The following is an 18,421-nucleotide window of genomic DNA, read 5'->3' on the forward strand; positions in this document are numbered from 1 at the left end:
TTTGATCATGATGCCTGGGTTTATTTCATGTTTGATATCTGTTTCCTTTTTCTTCCTTACAATGGAAAACATATATTTTTCATGATCTCTTGGCTTAATAACAAGCATATGTATGTGATCTTGTTTCAGACATACCATTTTTTAGATAAGTTTGCAATAATGTCTACCGAATAAAGGTAATTTTCTTGGACTAATGCAGCGTTCAAACCTTCATTTTATTGAGATTTTCCTATTATTCTAACAGCCAAGGGAATGAAGACAAAAGGTCATCTCTCTTTTTATTTTGTAATATTACATTTTGGAACATTTCATACGCTAGGAGAAAAAAAAAGTCTGCCGTTGAAAATAATTATTGTATTATTAATAAATTGTCTGAGAGAGGCTCCTTTCTCTAATGAATTCCTTTTATAATAAGCTAAAGGTAGCTGCTTTATCGCTGAAATTTCGAGCACAGTTATAGCTGTTGTTACTCCTGATGGATGCTAGAGGCAAGAGAATAGCTAATGTGACTCTAAAGTCATTGTGAACCCCAACTGCAAATTAAAAGGTGACTTTGTATCTTTCTTATATGGAAAAATGTGTGCTTGTCATATCTGCTTGACAGTACAAGAGTGAATGTATGGTTTGGACAATAACGAACAATGACAGTAGTCAACCTCATCAGAAGACATGAAATAGAGAAATGACAATGATTGATGGCAGCTGGCTGTTTACAGATTTTTCTAGAAGAGTTTTTCTTGGCATGATCAAGTAACGAGGGGATGTTGTGCCCTGACTGAGCTCTGCATAGCAAGCAAAAGATTGGTCTTCCCATGACTGCTGCCCTTGAGAAACAACTTAATTCCTTCATGGTCCCCTTGACTCAGTCAAGCTAACTTGCATGGCCAAGAGAGCATGGCTTCTCAGGAGCTATGAAGGCCCACATTGCACTTTGCAAAAATCTTGACTTTAAAACTACTATGGCAGTATACTTAAGGGGATAAACATGTGATGTTTATTTCAAGTTAATTTTTAGAATTCTTTATAAGACAGTTGCTTTGAGTAAAAAGCATAGTAGAGATTTTGTCCATGATCTCAAAATGAATAAATAAATGATCTGTAATTTCCCCTGCTGTAGTTATTACATTTTCAGTGAATTTACAGAGTGCTTGATGACGTCTTTATGTTCCCTGTGACATGAGCAAAAATAAACTTTCTGTGGTTGGCTAATTAATAATGTATCTTACTGTACATCACTGTATGACATGAGTGTGCTCAGCCGATTAATGAATAATACATTTTAAATGTGCCTGAAACACTTAACAAAGAAACGAACCTTCATTTAACATGCACTATGTAGATACTATCATGGTGTTGGGAAAATTTTTGACCTAATTGAGGGAGTCTATTCTTTTTTAAAAAGTCATTTACCTTTGCAATGAGAAGGAAAGTGATTTACAGTGTGGTTTGGGGTCATGCGAATTAATTTGGCATTGAGTTAATTCTTTAATATTGCATTCCTGCAACGTAGCAACTGCAAGTTGACAATATAAGAAGATACAGCAAAACTCTCAGTGATAAAACTATAGAAAGGAATAAAGGCAAACGACTATTTGGAAATCTACTAGGATAGCAATGCGTTGTTGTGCAAATATATGTAAATTCGCTCAGAACAGAATTCATTCAATCATCTATTCATCCATCCTTTCTTTCATTCTTTAAAAAAAAAAGTAGAGCAAAATCCTAAATTCCCGCTATATTCACATTCTACGGTAAGCTTTTAAAATGCCTCATCAGACATTCAAAGTAAAGTAAAGTTAAATTAAGTATCTGCTTGGAGTGGTGAAAAAAAAAAATCTGTCTGCTAGCCAGGGGTACATTTATGCAAAACAAAAGAAAAAAAGAAAGAGAGGGGTAAAGAAAGCAAATTAAAGAAACAGAAAGAATTAGAAGAAAGTACTGTTATTAAATGGGCAGGAGAAATGATATGACCTACGGTTTCTAAATCAGCATTCAGAATACTCAAGTACATATTTGCCTGCTCTCTTGACTGATTTATCTATTTCCTTCTAAGGTCAAGTCTTCCCTCAACACATTGGGTGGACAGCTTTACCTTCTATGAATAAAAGAATTGTAGATTCTCTTTCATCGTAACTCAGCGAAGAGAAAGGTTTTTGTAAGTTTTAAAGTTTCTTTTTTCTCTTACAGGTGTATATTAAGAGAAATTAATACAAATACAAATGATGTCAAAACAGTTATTGCTATCCTTGTTCTTGGGGGTGGGGTGGCTGGCGGAGAGACATTAGAGACCAGAGGTCCAAACCCTCTGGTGGGGCGGGGGGAGGGGGGGGTTGTGATTCAGAAGCTTTTGTGGATCAACTATATGGACTCAATCACGTCCTTAATTTCCTGTTTTTGTGCGTGGCAGTCCCATGTATTAGAGCTGTCCTTTCAAAATGAATCCTCTTTTGGGTCTTACTTGGATCACACCCTCAAGTCAAGTACAACGACCTCTTTAGTGTTCAAATAATGCATTTACTTTATCAATTGTATTCTGCACTTTCTTGAAATCTTGTTCAGCTAACCTTTTTGGGTCTCCTACCCCACCTTTCTATTTGTTACGGTATCCATGGCTACCGCCCCACAGGTACCGCTGACCATTCTAATCTTTGGAATGGGAGAGGAGAAACACCACATTATCAGAGTGCAAAATGATCTGTTTTCAGGCATTAAGCAGTCAGGTAGCTGTAAATTCCACGAAGCAAAGGCATTATTTGCCATTTTGTTGTGATGCTAATTAATATTCTTGGAATGAAAAAAATCAGGAGATGTTAATGGTTGGCTTTACTCAGAGGATCATTTGATGCCAATATGAAAGCCAAGGAGAGGAGGCAATTATGCACACATCACATGCATCCTAGTTTCGGTATGGAAGCTTACATTTCAAACCTAAGGTCAGGAAAATAACATGAAAAGTTTTACTACAAAGTCTAGACATGAGGGAGATTTAAGAGGATAGGGAGGAAGCACATTGCAGGTGTCAGATAATCTAGTCTGATTATCTGAGCTGTGCTAGCTATAGGGGAACACTTACCCTTCAGTCCAGCTAGAAGTTAGCAGGGTAAGAAGGAACAAACCAGAATAACATAAAGACTAGCAACAAGGCTCAGGAAAGCAGACAGGAGTTCTAACCTAGCAGCTAAAGTTCTTGGGTTTGAGCAAAGATTGAACAAGAAAACGTAAATGATACAAAATAAAACAAAAACCAAAATCAACCCTCCCTCCCAAACCAACAGTTACCAAGACCCCACTAACTGTTGAAGGCTGTTAGGGTGATAGCAAAAATAGAACAGTTCTCAAAAACATCCAACTTTGGGGATGTATGATGTGATTAACAGTTATTAGTTGAGAAACAGACATTAAAATGAGACTCATTTCAAGTGATATATCAAGTAATCATTGACCAAAGAGCAAAGCTTAAAATCCCCCCTCCCTCCACCCCACATGAGAACGGAGGTACTGATTGTTACTGTTCCTCTAACACAGACTGGACAGGAATCAGGTGTCTCAATGAGAGGCCACTTGGTGTAATAAATTGTGGCAACCCTCAACAACCGATTTGGACGTAGTTTCCAAGGTGAGCAATATTGGCCTTCAAAATTGGAACATTGCACATATTGATTCAAAAATATTGGACAGCTAGCCACTGACTTCATTTCTTCACGTTGTAACCAAAATGAAAGGGGAAAAATTAAATCAATGACAACACACACCAAAAAAACCACAAAAGAACAAAAAAGTTTTAAAGTTTGGTGGAACCCTCCCCAGATCATTGTAGAGTCACATACAAACGAATGAATAGCAGGATCTATTTTTTTCTTCGGTTTTTACAATTCCATGGAAATACTCCACTCCACTCTTTCTTAGACGTGTCTTTTCATTTTGAAATTGCAAAAAATAAAAACTGTACCCAGAAGTCTGTCAAACTGAATTTAGAAAGACCCAAATAAACTCATAATTACTCCCAAGCTTCCCAAACTGTAAGATGTTCTATTCTCAAGTTACCCTTGAGCAGACAGCGACAGGACAAGACTGGAGTGTTTATTTTTCTCTACCCAAAAAAACCTCTCCCATTTTTCCATAGCTTCCCTTTGCCAAGTAATACTAATAAAGTGATTACAAAGTTAACTCGCTCGAACGTTGTTCCTAAAAATTATTCACTTGCAAGAATGGCAAATATTTTGAACAGATATTGGATTTGATGAACTGTGTACAGAATTAGGTATTTAACAATGACCCTTACCTTTTGGAAGTCAAGGAAACCTTTTTAAAATGCAATACTTGATTGGTTTTACTCATTTTGTTCCAGAACCGGTGCCTGAATGTTTGCGACGTGACAATTTAGACTGAGAGCCAAATATCAGTGAAGGATCAAAGTTTGCTACTTAGTACTATGCTGTGATTGTTTTTCATTTTTCTAGAACCTTGCTTTGTAGTGCCAGGTGACCAACCTGTCCCAGTTTTCCCAGGACCAATGAATTTCTGGGGACACAGAACTTTCAGAGCTAAAACCAGGGAAGTCGTGGGCAAATCTGGGTAAGGCGGTGACCCTAAGTATGAATCGACAATGTGAGTATGACTGCTACCCATAGATCAGGCCCGATCTGTTTCATAGTGATGGTTTGAAATTAACAAACTAAGTGTAGCTGTAAAGTAATTGTGACATAATCCCCATTTTGTGGCAGATTCCACTAAAAATTATGATATATTCTCCAACCCCCAGCGAGTTTTTGGTTGTTATGCATAACTACTCAGTGGCAGTACTACAGAATGTAAAGTTCCTTATTCCTTTTTTTTTTTTTTTAATCTTTAGCATTGGTGTTATATACCCCTCACTGCAAATGATCAGGTGTGGTGCAAAAGGCTGGGTCGGTTAAAATCCTGACTGGATTCCTTTGCTAAATTATGGGAAAAGAAGCCTCACTTGCTGGTACTCTGGCTGCCGTTTTTATTAAGTGCCTAAACTAGCGATAGAAAGAATCTGGAGGGGTGCTGAGCGTCTGTTTTAGTAGTAAAGGAACTATGGGATTATTGGGTTCGACACTGTTGGATTGAAGCTCCAGGTAAGGACTATCATTTATTGGAGGGTCATGGTATACAGTTGTGCATATTGGGCACCGCACAACTCAACAGGCACCATTCACATTTTTGTCTGTGTGCAAAGTGACTAAGGAAGTGCACAATCTGCATGGATGAATGTGTTTGCTTTGTTCTTATAGAACCTGGAGGTGTAGTAGGGCCTCACACCCTTTGGAGAACCCCTGTTCCTAACAGTGATTAAGAAGACACTAGAGAAGGTGGTTCTGCCACAAGGTACGGACAAATTCCAGAGGCATGAATTACATTACCTTCTCACATATCTCTCAGTCTACCTCCCATGCTCCCTAGGGATGATATTACCTATTAGCTCCCATGCTTACCTAGGGATGATATTACCCATATTCTAACCCTTAGAATTTTGCTTTGGATTCTCCATTTAATACAAGTTCCCTATGTCAACTAGGGTGGTGACATACATCAAGCTCCTGTGCACTCAATTAAATCTTCCTGCTGATGCCTAATGACTAGCACTCTAATTTTCTTGCTAAATGAATCTTACCCACAGAGGAAAATCTAATCAAAAGCCCCTGCATATTTCCATGAGGAGACACTCATTGCCTCTTCAGCAGCCTCCACTGGTGGTCTTTTTTTCTTTCTTTTCAATCAGTACCTGGTTTCCATTGAATTTTACTCCTGAATTCCTTCCTCTTTCCTACCCTAGTGAGGAAAAAATGAGGCTAATCACAAATGAAGCAGTGATTTCTTGATCTGGGCAGATGATAGAACATAAACACTGAAAGGTAGGTGAAATGACTTCAGAAGAAATTGAGATTCTTTGGAAATAAAACCAACATTTTCCAAATACCACTGAATTCAGATACACGTTCTATGAGGTTGATCTGGATGGTGATTACAATTAGAAATTTTCTCCCCTGATGTGCACATAATTCTATTTCAGAGGAACATGATAGGATGTGTTGTTTCTAAATTTATTAAAATGGAGCCTGTCAGGCAGGGTGAAAGGAAGGATTCCATCACGGAGTGTTTCTTTAAAACAAAGTAAATAAATATTGGGTATGCTTGATCTCAAATCATGACTAAACCAGAGAAAGAGATGTTGCCTTCTCTCTTTATTGATCTCAGATAAACTTAAGTGTCACAAATGTTAGAGAAAACAAGAAGAGAGTGGGGAAGATGGTGGTGGTTACGTTCAGGAGGGCTGTCCCTTACCCCAATGTCCTTCCTCAACTTCGTCCTCCTTCTTTCAGGGTTTTCTGTATGGAAACCCATAGTGATGGTGTGATTATCCATAATGTTCCATGGGTAATACATCTTTCTTTAAGAAACCATTGGTACTGGACAGGAATTTCTTGGAGCACCTGATGGGTAGTGTTTCTCATCCAAAAAGAGTTTTTGTTTGTTTTTGCCATAAGCAACGGTGTTACAAGAACACAGAAATAGACATGGCAGTGGAATCTATTAGGAAAGAAAATTCACCTCTCTTTAGCTGTGTAGCTGTAAAATCATTCGAATCATATGCATATTTTGCTTAAGAGTGACAGGGAGAGATTATGTAGAACCACTGCCTTGAAGACCAAGTTTCTGCTGTGGGCTTTTGCACCTGCTTTCCTGTCTGCTGGGAAGGTATTTTTGAGCTGACTTCCTATCATTTGGGCTTGAGTTCAGATCATCTCTCTCTACCCAGTCACCACTGCATTATATTCTTTTTGTATTTTTCAATGTCTGCAAATATCTTATTTATTTTTTTGATTTGTGTGCTGGGATGCAGGTATCCTGAGAGCAGGGACCTCGTCTGCCTTCCTCATTTGTATGTCTCCTGGCCTGGATGGTTGTCTCTGTGAACTAGACTGAGTAGGTTCCGTGCTAAAGTAAGGAATCATCATGATGATTGCTGAAAATGACTTGTACCTGAGTGATCCCTGAATGACTTGATATTTGGGGTATGGCACAACTCTCTATTTATAGTTGATGTTTGTAACTAAAATGAATTACTTTATTTGGTGCTTTATATTTCCAGTGTTTCCACTGCCTTTGTTTTAATAAACGTCTCCAAGTGCATGCTGGATTTCACCTTGCCTCATGTATAAGAAGTGTTGGGAGAGGGAAAAAAAATCTCCTAGGTAGCAAAAAGTTATGGCAAAAGGGCAAGATATTAAAACGGATACAGAGGTAAGAGGAAAAGGAACTGGAAAATGAACCAGCAACATTTAAAGAAATAGCTTCATTGCCGGGTCCTGGTATATTTGCTCAGAATGGGATTTTAGGTACCATTTTTTTTTTTTTTTTTGTTTTTTCCACTGCATGTGATAATGTCATCATTTATTTTTAAATGGTTCTAAGTTGCAGCTTTAAATTTACTTCAAATCAAGCCCTATTTTAAAATTACTTTTAATAGGAAGAAATGAGTCAAGGACGTACATAACCTACTATATTTGAAGGACTCAAACAAATACAAGCCTGGCTGTGAATTCCAAACTCTCACCAAAACAAAGAGATAAAAATATACCTAAAATATATTTTCCTCTGTTTAGTCCTTGGGGGGAAATGTCAAGTATTGCACTTTAAAATTACTTTCATCTAACATTTTAGTTCCAACTTTTTCCCCCTGAATTAATCTTTTTTTTCCCCCCAGCAAACATAATTTTATGAATCCTTAACATTAAAGCAACTAGATTTTCTAATTCAACTTTGGAAAATTTGCTTTCCTCTACAGAGCTATTTTTAACAAATGGCATATTTACTTACAAAATTGGGAGATGGGGGCGTCCAGCTGAGGCACGTTCCCTCCCTTAGCGTTGAGTTTCTGGACTTGGGTCGGGGGCACTGGCTTATGTGACTGCCCAGTGGCCCGATACATGGCTTGGACCCACAAGATCCGATCTTGTTCGTCATCACTTGCAAATATCACGGTGTCTCCTTCTTTGACTGCATTAAAGAAGGCTCGGCCACCCTCTAACCCTGGAATAAAAGGGAATAAACACTACTAAGCTGAGCCACCATGTTCTGGGCAGAACCGTGCCCAAGAAAGGCCATTTCTACTGCTTTTCCTCAGGCCAGAGAAGGGAGGAGCAGTTTATCGGACTCTAAGATGGGAAGTCTGATACCCACTTGGCCACAGAGTGAAGCCATAATGTTAAAGAGACATTCTGAGACTGGCTCTTGTCTCTGTCTTTGTCTTCCTAGGGACAGAAGTGTCAAGCAGGCTGCCTACTGGTTGGGTAGATATCTGCCTATAAACATACTATTGTTTTTCTTATCTTTGGAAACAAACAAACCACCACCACCACCACCACCACCAAAAAACCATCTCTTGACCCCACCTCTCCCTTCGGTTACTCCAATTATTCTCTTCACAACATAAGGGGAATCTGTACCCTGGGTTCTTTTTCTTTTTCTTTTTTTCTTTTTTCTTTTAAATTTACATCCAAGTTAGTTAGCATATGGTGCAACACTGATTTCAGGAGTAGATTCCTTGATGCCCCTTACCTGTTTAGCCCATCCTCCCCGACACACCCCCTCCAGCAATCCTCTGTTTGTTCTCTATATTTAAGAGTCTCTTATGTTTTGTCCCCCTCCCTGTTTTTATATTATTCTTGCTTCCCTTCCCTTGTGTTCATCTGTTTTGTATCTTAAAGTCCTCATATGAGTGAAGTCATATGATTATTTGTCTTTCTCTGACTGACTAATTTTGTTAGCGTAATATCCTCTAGTTCCATCCAGGTAGTTGCAAATGGCAAGATTTCATTCTTTTTGATTGCTGAGTAATACCCCATTGTATATATATATACCACATCTTCTTTATCCATTCATCTGTCGATGGACATTTAGGCTCTTTCCATACTTTGGCTATTGTTGAGAGTGCTGCTATAAACACTGGGGTGCATGTGCCCCTTCGAAACAGCATACCTGTATCCCTTGGGTAAATATCTAGTAGTGCAATTTCTGGGTCTTAGGGTAGTTCTATTTTTAATTTTTTGAGGAACCTCCATACTGTTTTCCAGAGTGGCTGCACCAGCTTGCATTCCCACCAACAATGCAAAAGAGATCCTCTTTCTCCGCATCCTTGCCAACATCTGTTGTTGCCTGAGTTGTTAATGTTAGCCATACTGACCGTGGGTTCTTAAATTGTAGCCCACATGTGAATCCTGTGGGCATCTTGTTAGAAGGCAGCTTCTGATTTGGTAGGTCTGGGGCAGGAGCCTGAGATCCTGTACTCCTAACAGGCTCCCAGAGGATGGATGGTGTTGATCTGAGGACCACACCATCAGTAACAAAGGTCTTTCTCTTCCCATTCAGCTTTAAAGCTTCTCCAATAAGGCTGCTGCCCCATGGAAACTTGTCAAGGTCACCAACGACTTCCACATCACTGAATCCAAAGATCAGTTCAGAGTCTACATTTTATTCTATCCATCGACATATCAGCCACACTTGACACTCTATTCTCTTTGAAATAGACACGCTTTCTCCACTTGGTTCCAAGTCTCCCAATTTCCTCCTCCCTCCCTGACTGCTGCTTGTCAGTCTTGTTTGCTGGCTTCTCTTCCTCCTCCTGACTGGTGAATGGTGTAGCATCCTGGCGTTGAGTCCTCGGACCTCTTCTCCTCTTCCTCAATGATGCCTTCCAGTCTTAACACCATGAATATGCTCATGGTCCCTACATTTCTATCTTCACCCTGGACCGCTCCTGTGAACTGCAGACCTGGACATCTAATGGTTTCCTTGACTTCTTCACATGGATGTCTGATAGACACTAGACACCCCAAGCTTATCATATGCAATAGTGAACTCCTGGTCTTTCTCCCAAACTCTTCTCCATCTCAGTAAAGCTGAGCTCCCCCCTCTAGCTGTTCAAGCCCTCAACCTTGGGATCCTTTCTGACTCCTCATTTTCTCGCACCACCCACTTCCAATGGAATTCTGATGGCTCTGCCTTCAGAACATTATACCAAAATCTGACCCCTTCCTCCACCTCCAGGGCTTTCACTCTGGATCTAGTCATGCTCATCTCTCACCTGTACTATTTTAATAGCCTCCCACCTTATCTGCCCTGCCTCATCCTCACTCCCTATAGTCGATTCTCAATGGCAGCCAGAGTAATCAGTTTAGCGAGAGTCGAGTCATGTCACTCCTCTGCTCAAAACCAGCCAGTTGCTCCTCATTTTGCTCAAAGGAAAAGTCTAGGTTCTGACAAGGCCTTCAAGGCTCCACGAATTGACCCACCACTACGTCTACCCTTGTCTCCTCCTCCTCCTCCTCTTTCCTTCGTGCAGACATGCACGTTCTTCCCAGGAGCCACACTTGATCTCTTGCTGTTCCTGGAACACTCCAGGTATGTTCTCACCTCGAGACTTTTGCACTTGCTCCTTCCTGTGCCTAGAACATGCTTCCTCAAGATATCTGCATGATTCACATCATCACCTCCTTCATATCTTTGCTCAAACATCACATTCTTGTTGAGTCCCTCCTTGACCTTTACCCCTCAGTCACCATCTCTCTTGTCTTGCTTATCGCTTTCCAACAAGCTATGTAATTTACTTAACTTTATAAGGACAGGGAATTTTTGTCTGTTTCGTTCACTGCTGTCTCCCTAGTACCTAGAACAGCGCATGGCATAGTGTAGGTATCTAGCGAATACTTATTGAGTGAATGAATGCTCTACAGACCCATCTTTTTCCACAGGCTCTTCTCAAGGTTAAAATTCAGAGAGAGAGGTGGGTGGAAGCCTCTTTGGGCTCAGACCAAAGCTACATCGTGTCTGTCGACATAGTCCAGAAGACTGTGTATGCCAGTCACTGGCTGGAAATAAAGCTTCATATTTTCATCATCCTCCAAACTCTCAGTTTAATATGGAGAGGAGAATGAGCGGGAATATTTGGGAAGAGCATCCCCAAGTTTCCAACAAGGCCCAGTCACTAGCCTGTTTGACATTTGCCAATGGAAAAGATTTCTGGTGACATTAAGACTTCTCCGTTGTGTTGATAATGTTAATTCAGGTGTCTATTCAGCAACAGTGGGTGTGTGTTGGGGAGTTCTGCACTTAGAATTGCCAGGGTTTCTAGAACCATAAGCAGCTACTTCTTTATATGGAAAGTCTAGTGCTACAGCACTTTTAACAAAAGCTTTTTTTTTTGTAGTTATGATTATGAGAGAGTATTTTGCCTAATTCCTTATGGAGGGTTTTTAAATGGGTGATTTGGATAGGATGATATACAGTTAGCAAGCTGGGAAAACTTGATGAAATGAATGGATGGCATGATAAGAAGGAAAATCTGGAAGGGAAAGAAAGAAGAGTTCTGAGGGATGCCCGAAGCCCTGAAAAATGAACACTAAGGAGGTAAAAGAAAGAGTGAGTCAACAGACCTTCTGCAGCCCAGCCTCATGGTAACTTTTGGAATAAGCCACTTTGATACTGCCGGTGAATGCCAGGCTAGGCATCACCGGCGGGTACTTTCCCTGCCCCAACCCCCACCCTCCAGGGTGTTGGATCCCCACCCTCCTGGACTTGGGAGGCTGTGTTCCTGGAGCCACCATCAAAACATCAGTTCATGGAGTTGCTTTGGACAGTGGAGAGGTAGAGGTAGAAAGATACTAAGAAGTTTTCAGATGTTTATTTAATCCTCTCAATGGTCTTCCTATGAAGGAAGCCTTATTATTCCCATTTTATAAATGAGGAAACAGTCACAGAGAAGGCGATAACTAGGCCATGAACACAAAATAGGGCTGTAAGTATCCGCGCTGGGCTTCTCCCCCCACCGTCTGGCTCCAGAGCTAACGATCGTAACCCTTGTGCTATACTCCTGCAAAGCTGAATAGCGTGGCCTGACGCAAAGTAAAAGCTCTCTGAGAATTAGTTGTTAACAACAGAATGAAGCCTCATCGTGCACAGAGTGGGGCCCAAGGAGAAATCTCTAAAGCAGCAGAAGCCATGGCAATGACAGCAGCGGAGAGCAGCGGAGCCTTTCCAGAAAGCATGGGAGACCAAGGGCACACCAACGACAGTGAGGAGGGAGCAGAGCAACCCAGCTGAAAGGATCCCAAGGGAGGAGAAAGCAAAGTGAACATCGACACATGCTCCGAGGCAGCAGAGTTTTAGATCAGGCAGAGCAATTCCTGGGGACGGAATCTGTGGGACGTGTCGTATGGAAGTGCATGGGCGCTTCAAGGAGAACGTGGAGCACAGCCCCACAGGTATGGACCTGTCAAGAACGAGAAAACACGTCTGGGAAAGGACAGAGGCAGCCCAGGCAGGGAATAGTGGCCAGTTCCCTGCAGGGTGGAAGGGGAGCTGCTGTTCCAACAAACTGCTTGGATGGACATGGTCTATTTACTTATTTACTAAAAGTTTATTAATTCAGTTTTGAGACACAGAGAGAGAGAGAGAGAGAGAGAGAATCTCAAGTAGGCTCCACACCATCAGCACAGAGCCCGATGCGGGGCTCGAACTCACAAATGGTGAGATCATGACCTGAGCCAAAACCAAGAGTCAGGAGCTTGACTGACTGAGCCCCCCAGGAGCCCTGACATAGTCTATTCCTAACGGCAAAGTTGTCTAAGGCTTGATGTGCTTGTTTAAATTGTGCCGTTGAATTATTCGGAATGTCCTTTTATTTAGACGTAATTACTTAATCTCATAGAACTTGAGAGATCACTGTATACTCTCCAAACCATACCCAGGGAGAGTTGAAGTGAAGCATTTTCCATTTTTAGGTAAAGATGAGCACCCTGTATGTAAAATTCACACACAATGATTTACTAATTCCCCAAGTTAACATTTCAAAGATACTAAACAGGTAGAGTTGACGGGGCACACAGGCTTGTGTCTAGGTGCCCATTTCAATCAGAGCCTGGTGCAAAGGCAAGGACACGGACCCCTACGACGCTATCTGCCCCATAAACAACCTCCACCTGTTGGCTCCACTTGTGCCCTGCATAAAGCCAAGAGCAGGAGAAAGAGGAAGTACTCAGATGTCCTTCCCCATTTGCACGCTCACCTGTCGGGGGCAGTTGAGATTTTCAAATCTCTGAGGACAGGGGCTAAATTGTGCATGACTCCCTCTCCAGCTGGCAAGCGGGACCGTACATAGGGATCCTTCTACACTGCTTATTTAACTATGAGGATTCTGCCTTCCGCCCCTCTGGTTCATAGGTTAGGAGTGGGGCCCAGGAACTTCTACTTTTATTATTTATTTATTTATTTATTAAAAAAAATTTTTTTTAATATTTATTTATTTTTGGGACAGAGAGAGACAGAGCATGAACGGGGGAGGGGCAGAGAGAGAGGGAGACACAGAATTGGAAGCAGGCTCCAAGCTCCGAGCCATCAGCCCAGAGCCCGGCGCGGGGCTCAAACTCACGAACCGCGAGATCGTGACCTGAGCTGAAGTCGGACGCTTAACCGACTGAGCCACCCAGGCGCCCCAGGAACTTCTACTTTTAACAAGCACTCTTTAAGCAGTTCTGAGTTAGACTTCTTCTGACAAGTGGGAGCCTTTAAATCTCCATTTTCAGTCACACATCACTTTGGAAATACATAGGACTTCGTACACGGAAGAGCAGAAAAGAAGTGGCTTCTTATTCTCAAGAACATAATCCGTTTACTTTCCGTTTACACCTTTGGTGGAGGAATTTATAAATGATATCCCGTGGGATCAATGTGGAAAAAAGAAAAGAGGCTTTCAGCATATATGTGCGCGGCTAACTTTTGCATGTGTACAGAACAGCTTTCTCTCTGCTCCTGCCCTCCCCAGTGTAGGAAGAGAATTCTGCTTCCCTGGGCTAAAATAACAATTCGAGCTTTGCTCTAGCGATACGCATCGCTGTGTTTTCCTGCAAGTGCCAAAGAATGACGTGGGCTAGACCCTGAGTTCCAGCTCTTTTTCTCTCTTTTCAAAATGGGAAAGATGATCCTGGTCCTGTCTCCTTGGTGGGATTGTGTAAGGTCCAAATGCAACCGTGTGGGAGAAAGGAGCAGCGAACGGGCGTGGAAGGAATTACTGTCAGAAGAAGATGCTAGTGTATTTCCTTCTCAGGTGGGGCCCTTTTGCCTCCCGCTGGAAAACGCAGGTCTCTGGAAAGTTGGAATCTATTTTTCTCAAGGGAACGCGATGGTTTGAGAAGAATGCAGACTATCACAGAACCCGTGAGGCTGGTTTCTTAACTCGGGAGCCACATCCTTTCAGTGAGATGCATGCAACTGTTTCAAACCCGTAGTCTCCATTCACTAGGAAGGCTTTCCAGGCGGAAACATTCGCCTTCCGTGGTCAGCTCCCTATCACGCTCTGGCCCGAAGCAGATTACCAAGGCGGGAGGTGGGCGTTGGTCCAAATTACTCAGGGTGGCGATTCTGAAGGTGCTCATTTTCCGAGGCGGGCTGGGCCTTCCCCCGCCGCACCTTTTCAGGTTAACATCCTATCTTTTCTCAAACTCTGTTTTTCTTTTATGTGTATTTTGTTGCATGTGGAAGAGCAATATGGGAGTAGAAAAAAAGGTTTTGGGCCAAATAAAGCAGTATGGTTGGAAATGTTTCCCTTGTGCAGATTTGGCATAAAAATAAACTTCTCTGGGAGAGGGCTGTTGGTGCTTGTTGTTCATTAATATGCTGAAATGATTTCGCACCCCCCCCCCATTTTGAAGGTTCTTTGAGGCTGATTTTTATTCATTTTTTCCCCCCAGGAAAAAGATAAAACTGGGGGGGGGGGAAGAGGTGTGAGGGGGCAGGATGTAAAACTTATGAGAAATACTACCATTTGTGTGGTTCTTTTAGTTACATAAGGCTAGGAGCTTCGGTGTCTATGCTGGGGGACTGGTGTCTTCTTAGGAAAGAAGGGCTTTCTTTTCAAGTGCCATCAGCTACCCCTGAATTGTAGTTACCAGACAGAGATACACAGGACGGGCTCCCTTAGACGTGGAGACGCAGACCCTGCCAGGCCCACACAGCACTCGTGAAAAACAACACACACTGACATACACACACATAGTCCTGAGAGCGCCGATAGGACTCCCCGTTCAGTCATGTCCTTTGTAGCATTCTAGGTGGAGTGCACGTTTCCCATGCCACAGCTATGGAAAAGAAAAATGTATTATGTTTTCTGTTTGCTTTTATGAAGATCCGTTGGGTAAAACCAAAGCCCTTGATTGAGACGGCGTTCACTTAACCGGGATGGAAACTCCATAACATCAGGGCCTGTGGCTGTCCTGGTCACCTGTAAGACCTAGTAAGTCGGCTTAGTGCCCGGCACAGAGGACGCGCCCAGGAAATGTGAGCTGACCCGTGACTGGTGTCAGGGGAGAGTTCTGTGGGTGCAGAGCCTGGAGGGTGGGTGGGTACCTGGCTGGGGGTCGGTGTAATCCACAGTGTAGCCATCCAGCTGTAGAAGTTCCTGAGGCTCCGCTTTTTTCTCCCGATAACTGCACATAGCAAACGTGTATTGACTGACCTGGGAAGGAAAAGCAGATCGTCAGGTTGTTACCCGGGTCCCTGAAGAAACCCTCTCCCGTCAACCATGTCCTTGTCCCTGAGGCCCTGTACTTCGTAGCTGGGTTCAGGTTGAGGTTTGCTACCCGCTGGCTGTGTGAGTTAGAGCAAGTTACTCAGACTCTCTGGTCCTTTGTTACCCCACGTGTAGACTGGGATATAATGTGAGGACCTACCTCCCCATTGGCTTATTGTGAGAGCTGAATGAGTTCACGTGTGGAATGGACTTAGAATTTATTCCTGACACCAAGTGCTTGATAAAAGCTAGAAGTTATTATTGCTGTTTGTTATTTTAATGGGCTAAGCCACATGCAAATTGCCATTTCTGTAGCTCAAAACTGGTCGAATAGTGGAAATTTTATAGGTTTTACCTAATGTAACCTTGGCCCTGGCTGAGACTGCCCTGTTTGTACAGGTCTTTTGGTCAGCAGTTAGGGACCAGACGCTCGTTTGCTAATGCCCCAACTATTTCTTGTTACCATTTTATTTTTTGCAAGCCAATTCTCAGAGTCAAGCCACACATTTTTGTTTCCCCCTCCCATCTCCCACGGAAGGAGGGCTTCTGGTTGCTTTGCAAAGTCCTCCCTACATCTCAGACAAGCGCAGAAGTGACATGCTGTCACAAGCAATGAGCCCTTGATCACTAGGTGCCAGTCACAGTAGAGCCAGCCTCGGTCCCTGATGGCAGGGCCGCTGTCCCTGGGCAGCCCTCACCAGTGACACGGGCATCTATGCCAATGCCGGGCAAGGGCTCCACAGCTGCAGGCCGGCCTTCAGGACCCTGTCGCCATGGTGTGCGTAGACCCAGCACGGAAACTTAGCAATTCTGCATCGGGCTCATTTGCAAGGTGCCTGTGGGAGAGCAAGCACCCCTCAGGGTTTGGGCTAAAAGCTTGTGGGCCTATTTACCATCCACAATGTCAAACGTCTTGGAGAAGGAGTGCCACATCCCTTATCTCTAGTTCCCTTTATTAAGAGAGACATTTTCTAAGTGAACTTTGATCCTTGCTGGGGACATTTTTAGCCTCCTCCATGGTGAGATCTTTTTTTTTTTTTAATGGCAATTAGAAATTGGTGCTCTCCAGCCCTGTACCCATCCATCACCCATCTCCCACATCCTCTGGGGCCTGAAGGTCCTAATGGCAGATAAAGGACTGTGACTGGTTTATCTACTGCTGCCCTCTGTTGGTTCCTAGTGAAAACTTTCTTCACAATGCATATATATGGTTTGCAGAACCTGTTCCTTATATGGCAAGGCCTTGAGGGACTTCAAGGAAACCAGAAGGCCAGATCACTAAGAGTATTTTCATAAGTGGACGTTCATTATTCTTTGCAATAAGCAGAATAACCAATAGCATCTCTTTTAGGGCAAGCGTGGGGGTCACATTGGCCAAGGGGTCCATCCCAGCTCTGATAAGCTTCACCTACCTAAGTCTCAGCGTCCTCGTCCGTATTTTACTTGCATCTTACTGTTGCTGGGGGGATTAACTGAGCAATAAAGATCTTTACATACTATGTGTGACAATCACATAACAAATGCTCAATCTGTACATTTAAATAAGCAGCTTCCTTGCATTTACTGCTACCATTCTAATACAGAGTAGTTGAGTAGGTATAATTGCCTCCTAGATTATAAATCCATTGAAGGTAAGCCTAGGGAGCCAAACGTCTTGGTTATATTTGCCTCCTTATAAACAAAGTTTACCATATAAAGGGCATTTGCTGATTGAGTCTGATTGGTTCTAAAAAGTCAAGTATGTATAATCTAATAAAGATATTGGGGGGGGGGTTCCAAATTTACATGTTATCCTAAGCACAGCACCAGATCTTTCCAACTCATTGCTTGTCTGAATAAATGATCTCCCGGGTCCCCAGCATGAGACTGACCATACATATTGCCAGAACGGTTCCACAGTGATTTTTACCTGTCTCTGGCAACACAAGAGACGATGCAGTTTGTTAACGTGATTATTAGCCAGAGCGTCGCAGACACTAACTTGAGATCAGAAAAATATCACAACAGAAGGGCGTCACTTCAAGATTCATGCATTTACTATTGCTACACACCTTGGGTTTTTGATTTCCCTGTTCTATTTCAGGTGCCTGCTTCCTGGAGCGCTGTGCTCTGCTGCCCTCTTCTGGTAATACTGCAGAAGTTGTCCTGACAAAATTCGAGCTAATAGAAACTAGAATCGGTTTATTAGAAGAAGCATTTTAATTGGGAATTTGGTGACTTACTTTAGGAAGTAAAGGCAGGAAGAAGAAATTCCAATTTTTGCAAATGTGAGGGGGCACCTCAGTTTTTCTAGCGTGTTGGAAGGGTGGGGGAATAGCAAAAGGTTTGGGAATGTTTTGCTTTTTTTTTTTTTTTTTTTTTTTTTTAAGCTTCTACAAGACATCACTAAGTGAAAGGTATTGCCAATGAAATGAATGTTTCTCTGCCTCAGTAAAATTCTCTTTAAACTGAATTTTGATAAGAAGTTAATGAGATGGTGAGCACTCGTGTAATGATGGCACAGAAAGACCTAGAATGTCACAAGTCAGAGAGTTGGCCACCCCTGCCACAGCGGCTGGCCCAGAACAACAGAAAACAGAGACCCAATGATCGGAAATGACCCGCAGACATCTGAAAGTGCCCTTTGGAGAGAAAGGCTACAGGACTGCAATGTTTACATCTTTGGAATTTTCACCTGGTGCATACCTTCATATGGAATCGTGGGACCAGATGGGCTGTTGGGACCTCTGAGGGTACAGCCTTCAAGGTTTGTTTATAGGCGGCCGGACCTCCAATTTACACAGCCACCCTCAGCCTATTTTCAGGCACTATTTAAACTAGGAAATGGTTTAT

At 42.5% G+C, this 18,421-nt stretch overlaps 1 protein-coding gene across 29 annotated transcripts in view; it reads right to left on the reverse strand.

Moving 5' to 3' along the window:
- CADPS (calcium dependent secretion activator) overlaps positions 1-18,421 on the reverse strand; it is a 481,890-nt gene that overhangs the window by 149,562 nt on the left and 313,907 nt on the right. For 16 of the 29 annotated variants that reach the window (XM_045496967.1, XM_045496969.1, XM_045496972.1 and 13 more), the window contains exons 10-12: positions 15,427-15,535; positions 7,846-8,058; positions 3,074-3,085 (exon numbers count right to left, since the gene is read on the reverse strand). In XM_045496967.1, the coding sequence (XP_045352923.1) occupies positions 3,074-3,085; positions 7,846-8,058; positions 15,427-15,535 (334 nt within the window). The remainder of the gene's footprint in view (positions 1-3,073; positions 3,086-7,845; positions 8,059-15,426; positions 15,536-18,421) is intronic. The other 13 variants (XM_045496986.1, XM_045496979.1, XM_045496958.1 and 10 more) reach the window with 1 other exon arrangement.

Source organism: Leopardus geoffroyi, chromosome A2 (genome assembly GCF_018350155.1).
Source record: "Leopardus geoffroyi isolate Oge1 chromosome A2, O.geoffroyi_Oge1_pat1.0, whole genome shotgun sequence".
Taxonomy (NCBI): Eukaryota; Metazoa; Chordata; class Mammalia; order Carnivora; family Felidae; genus Leopardus; species Leopardus geoffroyi.